The 12,686-nt window shown below is 49.0% G+C and overlaps 1 protein-coding gene across 1 annotated transcript in view; it reads right to left on the reverse strand.

Annotated features, from left to right (window-relative positions):
* Nucleotides 1–12,122, reverse strand: part of LOC128274663 (proteoglycan Cow) — a 59,674-nt gene extending 47,552 nt beyond the window's left edge. The window contains exon 1 of the mRNA XM_053012927.1: nucleotides 11,642–12,122. Within this exon, the coding sequence (XP_052868887.1) occupies nucleotides 11,642–11,770 (129 nt within the window). The 5' untranslated portion in view covers nucleotides 11,771–12,122. The remainder of the gene's footprint in view (nucleotides 1–11,641) is intronic.
* Nucleotides 12,123–12,686: the final 564 nt, after the last annotated feature.

Consider the following 12,686-nt stretch of genomic DNA (forward strand, 5'->3'; position numbering starts at 1 on the left):
ATTCGAAAAGCACGCCGTGTTCAGGGAGGCATTTCGACGTGGATTGATTTCCATTCGTGAAACTGCCGAACCAATAAATGCCACCAGCACAGAATTCGTGAAATGCTCCTCTGAACTTCACTGAAGTAGCAGTCTGTGGATGCATCATCGATGATGAATGAAATCGATGAAGCCTTCCAATCCTTTCGCGACTGGCGGCATTGATTCTAAACCCACAACCGGTTCAGCTGTGGAATACGTTTATGAGTACAGAACGAGTAGCTAGTGTCCGGTGGAGAACTCGTAGTAGTTCGCTTGGTGCACGTATGCCAATATCGTGCTGGGCTGTGCAGTAGCGAATCAGCACCGTTGCCCACTGTACCAAATCCTGTCAATGGAAGAATGAGCTGTGCCCCGAGGCATGATTAATTGAATTTCCATATTAAACCACCAAATCTGTAGCACTCGCGATCCTCTTGAGTGTGTGATCTGGGTTTGAAGTACCGTTTTCTATTTCAATTTGTGCCAGTAGACCAAAATTTATTCTATCCAAATCGACCGCCGCGGAAACGAAAGATTCAACCGTTTCTGTCCACAAATGGTCCCCTGGACCATAGTTTCATAGCAGTAGACTTATTTACCCACCGGACGGAACCGTTCTCGGCTCGCCAATAACATGCCAACTATTCGCCAATGTACTCTCGCAGCACCGGAAATGCATAAAACACGGGACCACACTCAAACGCCGGCAGGAAAGGTTGGATGGTGCGATGCTCGTTTATGTAAATGACTTTCATTTCGGTAAAAAGCACACGTAATCTTTCAATGAATCTTGCATGGCCATCGATGGCCAACATACTGTGGCGATTGCAATGGTGCAACTGCACCGATGATTCGAAAACTTTCCCACAGCAACTGCAGTGGCACCACCGTAGGAAGGCTTTTCCTCCAACTCGGCTTACACAGTCAGCCAGGCGGCTTCTCGCTGCTTCGGCCAGGGCCCGGCATTGGCTGTCGGGATGTTTTTATCTTATGCTAAAACACTGTAATCGGTTTTTTTGGGTTCTTTATCTAAAATTACCGTCTCTCAACCATTTGCCACCATCGACGGGAGGAAGGAAATTGAACCAGTGCCAGTGCGGTGGCCACAGCGCTCTCTTCACCTTAAATAGAGTTGGCAACAAATAGAGGCTTGTCTGGTTGGTTTGATGCGACCAACTTTGTTTACACTCAGACTCAGGACAGTTGTGGCTATCATTAGAAGGCCCCGATAGAGCCAGGTTGGTTGGTCGATCAAAGATGACCGTCTGCTCCACCGCTCGATATGGTACACCTTCTCTGCGTCCATGCTTCGCAGCGAACGGATCTCGCTTGCGACCACCAGATCTGCACCAGACAGTCATTAGTATCGAATGGCTTTGGGGACTTAAGGAAGCGAAGGGTGTTTATGAATATTGATTTCTTCACAACAATCCCAATTGGGTGGCCTTCAGAGGGAGGGATGAGGGCAAAGGTTCGCAGTTGCCTGGCGCTGACGAAGGCGCAAGGACACGTGGCGGTGGAAATGGAAATGGTTTAAAATTTCGATCCACCGAGTGGTCAAACAACAACGCCCGGGCACCATACCGTATCGGGGCAACAACGTGTAATGGGGTGCCATTTATTCCCCCGTTTCGCAGTTTATCCTTATTTATGTTAAAATTGGGCGAGCCTCTTATCTCTCCGATTCCCGGGATCGGCACCTTCGCCGATGCAAGCAACATTACGCTTTTAGACGGTGTCGATGCACGGTCAGTGGTCAGATGATATTATTTACATAAAATGGGATATAAATTAGGCTTAGTTTATTGAGAAAGTTTCAACCAGCCATGCTGTACGGGTAGGTACCATGCGAATCCTGATGCAGGGTTTAGCATTCAGCGACGTCACCATCATTCGTAGGCCTTTGCTCCTGTCCTACGAAACTACTCCACGAAAAGCCCGATCGGGTGAGCCCAAACCCAAGACAATTTGCAACCAGCACTAAATCATAAGCCACTGCCCGGCATCTGCCAAAGGGGCAACTGTGTAGCAAAGAGGGTCGGTTTCGACTATTGGGTCTTTGGATCCCAAAGCTTACTGTATTAGGCTGTTTACGTCACCCGCCCCTCTGGCCTAGTAGCCATCGATGGTCCATTAGCAACATCAATCACCGTTGTTTGCATCTCCTTTTGTTCATCGTTTGTTGCCCTACGGGTACTGGGGGGGCCATTCGCAAAAATTTGCTAGCTACGACCGAATTTGTCACTATCCACAGCATTGTACGGTTTGTTTAGTGTATTTGGCAGGCACCATTTGGTCGTTACGATAGAACGAAACACTCAAACTAGCATACTAAAGGAACCAAGCAAGAAATTGTATGAAATAGAAAGGAACAAATCAATTGTCTAAAGTTTCACATTTTTTCTGTCTCCACACAACTCAGAATCGGTGGCCGGAAATAGCGTATTGTCAGGGAATGAGGAAACTCGAAGACGCATTTTTTTTTTTTTTTTGTTCTCTCAACTTGGCATCCCACGCCCAAGTTCCGGCAAGCAAAGCAGAGAAGTGTCAGGTCAAGGAATCCGGAAGACAAAAAATACATCACCAAATGTCATCTGGGGTCCCGGGGACACCCAGCAAAAGAGGTGATGCTGATGAGCGCGATGAGGACAGAAAGTCCTTTTCTTTACTTTTCTTTTTGTCAAGTCTGCCAACTTCCCAATCCCAATGACTTCCTTGCAAAAGCCGCCAAAGCACCCAAGTTGTGCCCAGTTGGAGCTGGGTGTAGCTTTAAGAAAGAGTGACTTTTTGTTTATGCTAATGATGGCCGTTCTGACGGCAGGGCGAACTAGATAATCTGGACCAAAAAAGTGGGTGATGATGGCCGGCTCCCGTTTGTCGGCTGTCGCTGCCGTCACCTTCCGACGTTCGCCATAAAGGACGATGATCCACCCAACCAACCAAACCGAGCACCAAACCATTTCCAGTCGAACGATGTGATTGGGGTGTACGGGCCAGCACAAGTTGCGAAAGAAAAACAGATGAAGTTTTTCTCTTCATTTCCGGCCGCCCGGCGCGTTCGGGCCCTGTCAGTGGAGAAGGATAATAAACGTAGCGTATCCCGTGACACCCCGATGCCGTCGCGATGCCCTGCCCTGGAGCATCTGTCGGGGCCGAAGTTGGCTCCTCGCGGGATCGTGAAGAACGGGGCTGCGAGGCCTTTTCGCGGTATCAAAAAACAAACCTAAGGGGAAAGTTTACCGCCACTGGTGAGTGAAAGTGCGAGAAAGTTATTTTTCCGCATAAGGTTGTGACGAATGATGAAGACTCACGCAGATAAAAGTTACAGATGGTACGGCATTGGGCCGGCTTTTCTTGTGGCCGGTCGGTTAATGAATCAAACCGCAGATCGGCAATCCGTCCAACTCCGAGTGGATTAGTTTACTATATGGCCAAGGATTAATTCGTTGCGTTGCGTATATATTTTTTGGTGTTTCGAAAGTTTGCTTCTTTGGAACTACAAACAAAGTTTGAAAGATTTTTATTGCGAACGGTCAAATGCAATTAAATGTGTTTATCACTACACTCGCCGTAGGTCGGCATCCTCTGCCGGGAGCAAGCAATCCTCCCACCGACTACCATACACCGGAAGGCCGGAAGCGTAAAACGAATCACAAGATGGCGTGCTTTTCACACCGGACTGCCGAAAAAGCCCGGTCGACGGGGGAACGGTTGTCGACCAGAAAACAGCATTTCAATTAAACATTCATTTCACCCGCACAGCAGTGACATTTTTTCTGATAAAATCACAACTCGTTCCCCGTAGGGACAACTATTGCCCGATTGAAAGCAGGCTCCCAGCAGTGCTGGCTCGTGAAGGAGAGAAACGACTGGAGCAGCAATTCATCAAGAAAGGATTCGCCTGTAGAATTCCTTTTGCAGCGCAGCTCTTATATTGCTAGTTTGAGGAATGTTGAGTAGTTGTCGGAATATCACTAATATCTGCATGGTTTAATGAAACACCCAACTTACCATTTTGCCTGGGTATCGTTCGATGGGCATACTGGAAAACTATTTTGCCAACTTATTACCCATCGATTGATTCGTTGGCTTGTGCAGTATTCTGCAGTATTGCATTTGATATTTGCGTAAAACTATTCCATATTCAACTCCTCTCTCAAACGGCCACAGGTCCGCTAATGGCATTGAACCATCTACTTTAGCACCATAAACCACACCATTATGCCGACGGAGCTTGCCTTGGCCACGGTGAAAGTATTATCAATTTGGTACGGGATTTCCGGCACCAAAGGACGGTAGCATTCAAACTTCCAGTGGACGAGCACCGGAACCCCGGAAGATCTACATGCGAAATTCATTCTCCTCTCAACGGCGCCGCTCGATAAGCCGTTCGCATATTTCGCGCAGATTTCGTACGAACGCGCATTCGATGCTTCCGGTCTGAGTTGTATCAATACCGAAGAAAAAAAAAATACCGAACCGAAAAAGTTGCGTCTCACGGTCTATTGAATATTTCATTTCACATTCGCGCCGTACACAATCGAGACCCGGCGAAATGTATCACAAAACACGCGGCGCCGCGTTCGAAAGAAAAATCGGCCACCAAAAAAGCAAGATGCCGAACTAACCGACGGCACCGAAGTGAGCACCAACCCTCAGCGATTGTTGGAATGGAACCGATTTTGCATTGAATTTGCATAAAACATTCTTTCCGACGAAAATCAGTCGAACCCGGTTTCTTGGGGCGTCACTTTTCCACTTCCACTGGCGTGGGCCACGGTGACGTGGGGGGCGGCGGGGCAAATCAAAAACTGCGTACCTGGCGCCACCGAAAATCGAGTGCCATTAGAAGAAATTGATTTGACATCTACAAGCACTTTTCGAATCATATGCTTTCTATCGTTTATTTGGCATACGGCCCCAAACTGACTCCCGGCCGCACAAATCGTGTTTCTGCCCTTCAAACCGCGTGGTTAGGGTTCTTTTCGAAATTTATGATAAACCCCAGCGCGGCGCCATTGCACTGGAGGGGCTATTTTTGGGCGTACGGCAATGAGATGGAGATTAGGGGCCGAAACATAAATCGCGGCCCCGAACGCAACGTTCATTATGGGGTGTACCGGGCGACAATTGAAAAATCGATTGTTTCGAATCGATCGCACCACAGAAACATAAAACCTATCCACAGTAACTGCGACCTGTGCGCCACGACGCATGTACACCAAGCCAGCTATAGAGCAGCCAGGAGTACTCGTGAATCCTCGTGAGGTTTCGTGTACGTTTCTCGGAAAGTTTGTATCCCACGCAGACAGGCGGTGGTAGGACGTGCGGCTGAAACAAAGGGCTAAAATTAAGGCCCATTTTATCGCGCGGGTAACGTGACCCAACGAAGCCCACGACGGATCGCGAAGAAGCGGTGCCCGGTGTTTGGTGCAAACGAGGGAACCAAAATGGAGAATTAATGCAAAGCAGCTCGCCAAAACCCGAGGAGCGAACCAGCGCCGGTTTCGTAAGATCGGAAGCTAAAAGAAACGTGAAGGGTCAGCCGCAAAGTGCCGCCTTGGAAGCTCACCTTGGCCAGCACACCATCTATCGACAGCACGCGCTGCGAAGCATTGCCAGGGCACGGGAATCGAATGAAATATTCAAAATTTCATTTCTCTCGCTTTTGCCGGCAACTCGCCGGTATCTTCGGGCGGACGGGCGTGAAGCGCTTTCGAGTTCACACAGCAACATCTCACCAACATCTCAAACTTTCGCACCACGGCCTGGTCTCATTTGCCCTTTTCTCCCGTTTGTAGACGGCGGCCGAATTCTTAACCTAGGCCATCCGGGAGGGACCATCTAGCGCAAGTGCCACTCTCCGAAGAGCTCACCGTAAAAGCTCGGTTTACATTCCTTGTTTCCTTGCCGCATTCCACCGCCGGCCATTGCATTGTCGTTTGCCGGGGGACGGTCACATCCGGTCGGGCCTGTCAGAACCATTCGGACCGGACCGGAAGTGGAGCCTCCGGAGTGGATGGTTTCTGCCAGTGCAAATTGGGATTTAAAAATTCATTTCCCAGTTGCAAATGGGTTTTTACCATTTTTCTTGTTCTTGTTCTTCTCTCTTTCTCTCTCTCCCTTTCTCTCTGTCTCTCTTTGCATCATTCTATCTTTCTTTGCCATTGCTCTCCAGCGCCACCCTTTTGCCCTTCCGGTCGTTAGACCGACCCCCCACCGGGCGTTATCGGCGCGCAGCTTCCACCTTTCGGCAAGGTAATATGTAGCTGACAGGGCCAGGAAGTGATAAATGCTATTGACACTATAGGCCGCCAGCGCTGGGTACTCCCGCAGAAGTGGCGCTGGTTCCGGCCGTTTAGGCAGAAAGGGTTACCGAGGGACTATTTAAATCATCCAAATGTGTTTGGCTGAAAGACGCGGTCAGGGCGGGCCGCGGCCGGCTGAATAAGAAATGGAACGCGGAAGATGAAGGCGTTTCTCGAGATGATAAATGTGACCCCCATTTGTTTTCGCTTCAATGAGATATGGTTCAGATTTTTTACCACTCTGTGCCGTCGCCATGTTACGTGTGTCCCGGGTTATGGCAGCCGTGCAAGCGCGGGCACGGTGCCCCCCCATGTTTGTGTGCAAATTCTCAACAGGGAAACAGTTTAAAGCAATTTCATGTCAACATAACAGTCGTCGGGGAGGTTTCTGTTTTTTTTTTGTTTTGCACTTCTGCACCGCAGAACTGCTTTTCTTATGCTGCGGACATGAAGAGGTGCTTCACGACCGCATTGGAAGGAAGAAAGATCGTCAAAATATGAGTACCGGGAGCGCGGTACACATACACAACCACACCGAGAGTGTACTACTTGTACTAGGTGGCTGGTTAAGCTTACGGCACTAGAGTTTTCGAGAGTGCTGTGCTTAGTGGGTCTGCGCAATCGGGCAGAGCAGTTGGAATCGCCATGGCAGTTTGGATCGTGCCCTTTTCCTAGTTTGTTTCCTGTTCCCATGATTACCCCAGCTAGAGTGTCGCCGAGAGTGGTTTTGCTGGCCCGGTAGACCTTCACGAAATATTGAATTCGGAAACGTGTCGCTAAAGGTTGCTAAAGCTTGCGAACAATAATCATGCGTTGTTTACCTCATTTGCGACCGAGAAGTAGCACTTCTTCGCAAAAGCTCCACTTGAACCTGTAACAAACGACCACCTCCTGGGGGCAGTTTATTTTCCTGTCCAAGGCGGCCCAAGGTGTCCTGCTGACCGATGAAAAGGGCGTCAGGAGAATCTTTCGGGCACTAATAGGAAATCCTAGGGGTGCTAAGAACACACGTATCGAAGTGGTTGGGCGTGAAAGTGTTGTTGACGTATAATCCGAATCTACAAGAGCTGCCTGCCGTACGGCGCAGGTTTATTGGGTGATGGGTGCCCTTAGTTCGCGAACCAACGTATTTCACAAACATCATCTTCTATCCAACTTCTGTAAATAGTGTGTGAGTACTTTATCCAGCAGAGCACGGTTCGGAAAACAACAACAGCAACTCAAACAGCCAACGGAGCAAAAGCAAAACGCAGGGAAACCGAGGGCACCAAAGACAGTCCAACTCTAAAATCGGAACCAGTGGAGCAAAGCGGATGCCACGAATGGGACATAAATAGGGAAAAAAGAAATAAAAATGAAATGTTACGAGATGTTACGAGATGCTCAGCTCGCGTACCAGCCAGACAGGCGCCAAGCATGCTTTTTTATCGGTCTGCCTGTCTGCTGCTTCCGCTGGATCTGGTGCTGGTTTCTTGTTTTCCCCGGTAGTCGCCGAATTCGGTGCGAACAGTCCGCCTTGGCTGGTCGCGAGACACTGTGCACGGTTTTGATAGAAGCAACTTTTGTCAGAATTTAGTTAGCAGAATAAATAACAAATTTGAAAACCGTCCACCCAATGCTTCACAAAAATGTGATGTGTCAGGTGGCTTAACTTCGAAAATTCAATTTCATCACTAAACCTGGAGCGTGTCCTTGTGTTATTGGTTTATGAGGGTTTCGTTTGAGCCTCCATCAATTCTCAGTTATTGGACCAAATTTAACCTTACCTTACACAGAATAGATTAATGATTGTAAGATGCATCAAATTGATTCCATTTTGCATAAAATAATATTCATCAAACACTGGGTTTATCATTCACAGAGGACACAATTATGTGCCCCACGGCCGTAAATTGTAAATAATTGAAGCGAATGAAATGGCATTAACTGGTGAGCGATAAATTCATAGAAATTTATGCCTATTGTTAAACGCTTCGGTGCTATAAATGAAAATAGATGCACAAAGATCCTCCCACAGTGCCTACCTTCCGCGCACTGCAGACGCCACCAAATGAAGCTACAATAACCACAATTGATGCGGTATGTCGCATGTCGCACTGCCATGAACCGATTGGATTTATGTTGGCTGGCTTTAATCCCACTGTTGGTGCTGCCAGCTGAGCGCTACCTTTTGGCCTAACTTGGGAACGTTTTTTTTTTTCGATAAGTAATCCACGTCACAATGGATGAGCACAATTTCAATAATAAACAAGCCAGCTCCGTCTGTCGGGGCTTAACTCATTAATGCTTCCTGCATCCCACCATTCGAAGACAGCGCCAGCGACAGTACATGGCGTATAATAATAATGAGTGGTCACGAAAACGGGCGAAAGTGGCAACGGATAACTTTAAGGGATTTGAACCACTTCAGAGCACGTTGTCTTCGGGTAGGCGCGGTCAGAGAAATGGACCCAATTTAAGTAAGATGTTTTCAAAATAGATTGGTCCCATTTCAACCTCGCAACCAGTCGAAATTCTTACTGGTCCAGCCAGAGCCGCCCGATCGTGTCAAGAGAAAACTTTCAATACGACCTAATTGCTTACCGTAGGGAACAAATCATCAATTTTCTCCCAACTAAGGGTTCCATTGGACTGACACAAGAAAGATTCTAAATGAGACAGGTTTAAACGAGTGGCCCACAAGAAACCCCACTTATCCTGCATCAGTGTTGCTCGAAGCGGAAGCCACAACCGTTTAGTGAAAACACCCGACCGAACCAAACAGGCATAGTTTATCTAACCCCAATTCTGCAGCCACTCCAGAAGCTAGCGGGCGAAATTAATCTGGTGAGCCGTTCAATTTCAGCTGCAGCTTCTGATTTCGACATACAGGACATGCGGCTTCAGCAAGCGAACTTCGGTTCTGGCCGGGGCTTTGGAAAATTCATTCCCCGTTTGTTTTCCATCGAGCCCGGCCGTGGACCGTTCAGGACGTAAATCTCCCACCACAAACCGAGGCAAAGTGCCTCTGACGCAGGAAGCCGAACGATGGGAAGCATAAAAAAAGAAACACATTTTCATTTCCTTCCAACGGATTCCTTCTTGGCGAGCCTTCTTCGGGTAACGCAGTTGAATTTCCTTCAAATCAAAAAGCAAACAATCAATTTCCGAAGATTTGTCGGTTCGTTTCTGCCTACAAAACGCTACGGGCTCCGCGATGCTCAGCAGCCGCCACGAAAGATTGGCTCGGGAAGCAATTTGCGTACCGGAGCATTCGGCGGAAAATCTATTTCAACCCCGTATTCCGCCGTTTTCGATTGGTTTTTCTGTCCTTTCACGCGGCACCGTGCGAGCGGTTTCGATTTTAGATCGACTTGATTTACGCATCACACACCGCCGCCCTACGTGTCGCCAGAGAAACGTTATTAGCGGACTGTCGGTTTGTTGGCGAAACAGTCGATAAGATTTACAATCAATCGATAACTCCTAACCCTCGGGTGACAGCCGTTGTTTGTCGTCGTTCTGGTCTCATCAGACCTTCGGTTTTCATCTTCCCATATTTCACTATACGCAAACGCGCACGACGCACATAAATCTACTCGATCCACTCGCCGTTTCGTTGCACCGCGTGAGGTCAATCGTGGCGTGTATCAATCGCCAAGGAGCCGATTGAAGATAGCCGGCTCGTACGTCGCCCTGCCGACGCTGCCACGCCTGATTTGTAACAGACTACCTTCCATTCTCGCCTTGACAGGATCGGACGAGTCGTGCCACAAATGGTAGATCATGTGCTCATTATCGGGCTTTCGCCGTGGTCGACGTGTCCGGATGCTGGTGATGCTTAAAATCGGTTTTCTGCCCAACACCAACTGAGCCCACCGCGCTTCTAAACGGACGAATAATAATCCTACACCGTTGTCGTTGTCTCATGATCTCGCCATAACGGCCAGATTATGACATGCTAATTAATTTCAATGGTTTGTCATCGTTTCCCAGCCGATACCGTACGCGGCCATCCGACCGGACTCCACACGCTGCTGAGGCCTGGGGTTGCATTTGCCAGCTAATGATGTCTGGCCTCCCGCCTTTAGTGGAGAGTATCACTTGGGGATTCCGTTTCCTCGGTCTCCTGATTAGTGGCCCTGTTTCTCTCCTCGCGTTATCCGGACTTCCGCAACTCCAAAGCGCTCGTGCACCAGCGGCGAACTACCGGACGGATGCAAGGATCCTCGCCAAAGCATATTTGTCGCGTAACTTAATTAAACCATTTGTACGCCTTTTGTGCGCCCCATCGTTCCGTCATGCTAGAGAAAGGCGACGGGCGTTCTGTGCCTCCTCCGTGCAGCACACATACACACGTATGTACGAGCGCACGGTCCAACGGACCGCAACTAGGAGCTGGCAGGGCAACGTTGGTCACTCCGAGGGACAGCGTGGAGGTTAAGCCATGATGTGCGCCCGCGACGCACCAACCCGGTCTGCCAAACCGGAGGTTAGTTTTCAATCCTTCGTGGAACAGATTACAGGGAGCTGGAGTGGCAGCGGGCACAGTGCATCGTAACTGTAATTGAGCTAACCTATAATCTTTGCAGCGGACTGCAAAAAATCCTGTTGCTTTAATCCTTGTTGCCAAGCCTCAGCAGAAGTCTTTAGCCGCGTGCCATGCGACCTGCGTAACATTTCGATGGCTTCGTCGTTCATTTGGCGCCCACCGTAGAGGGGAGTGTGCAGGGCCGGAAGCAGTGAACAAATATTGCCCCCATCGTTCGCCATCCGCACTCTATTCGCAAAAACAAAACCATCGACAGCGGTGTTATCGAACTAATCAAACGTATCCAAATGCAGACAAACACCAGCTTGCCAGGTGAGGAGAATTAGCAATCCGGCTCCCGGGTGCGTATGGTGGCGCGGAAAATTATGGATCCTTCAGGACACCCTGTTGATTATGTAAATATAATTACAAAATGCTATCGCAGCGGAATATTATTTGCTGTGGGCATGGGCACTCCCCGGCAGACCTAGCCGGAACCCTCTTCCGAACTAATTTTGCGTGTCACTGGGGCAATTATTGCGTGTCAGTCATAGATGATGCGATACCGTTCGTAGAGCAAATTATGAAACCTCATCCATATGAATTAGAATAACATTGTTAACTGGCAGCGGTAAACAGAGCGGGCGGCCTCAATACTGTACCTGTCGCCGTTATGCAATATTCATGAGGGGCGACTACTATTATGTTGAAAATACTCCAATAATGCTTGTACCTCTTTGGCATGATGTCGTATTTTTGGCGAACGGACTCGATAGTCTTCGGTTCCCATGTTACCACTTACCTCGTCGATGAACTCAAAATCACCGTCGCCGTACTTGTTGTTCAACAGCTTCTTCTTGGCGTCGACGGCAAACGAGCCGATCGCGGCCAGCGCCAAAAGGACCGTAAAGGTGAACCACAGGTTATTCATCGTCGTAAAGTATCGCTCGAAGGGTTATTCCAATGCCTTTGTCTGAACGGTAAAGCTATGCTAATCACACCGCACAGTGGCCGGACGAAGTGTTGGGGCTTTTTCACTTCCACGTCCAAAGGACTGTTAGTGCCCTCTCACCGCGTGGAGTGTGGTCTCCGGAAAACAACACTTTCGACAAGAACACCCGGACGGGAGCGAAAAAATCGCTTTCAATCACCAACACACACGGGTACTCCCTGCTGAAAGTACAAAAGCGGACTGAATTGCTTTGCAAATGGAGACGAAAAGCTGGCCCACTGGTTTGTGGGCAAGTTTGGTGGGCTGATTTTGTCACTGTTTGCCGCACGGCAACGAGGAGCGTACACTTGGCTCACTCGCTCGCTCACTCGAGCACGAGGATATCTTAATGCCTTCCTCCTTTCGCTGGAGTGCTGCAGGAAATTCCTTCACCCGACCGCATCAACCGCCCGCCGGACTGTGGGCGATGTTTTGGAATGCCAACAACTACTAGGAGCACCACGGGAAAATGTTCACAATGACCAGACGCTTTTGCAACCCATCGATGCCCGCCCCAGTGGCAAAAATAAGACAATCACAAAATCTATACCAGCCGACAACACCGAGTAATACGCAGTGTGCGTAATAATTCGTAGAAAAAAAACTACCCTCGAAATTAACAAGCTTCACAGCACTTCCGAAACGATGAAACGCACGAATCCGATTGAAAACTGTGCCACGGTTCTACCCGCGTACTACCCGTGGGAAGGTTGGCTGCCCTTTTTGCTCCACCATCGAAACAGAGCAATTGTCCTGTTCGTTCCAGTGGCTCCGTTTTGGGCTCTTGCTCCGGCAGTCAGGACCTGCGCATTCCGTGCACAGGCTGCAAGAGTGATGTGACATTGGTGGTCTCGGC

The sequence above is a fragment of the Anopheles cruzii genome, chromosome 3 (genome assembly GCF_943734635.1).
Source record: "Anopheles cruzii chromosome 3, idAnoCruzAS_RS32_06, whole genome shotgun sequence".
Taxonomy (NCBI): Eukaryota; Metazoa; Arthropoda; class Insecta; order Diptera; family Culicidae; genus Anopheles; species Anopheles cruzii.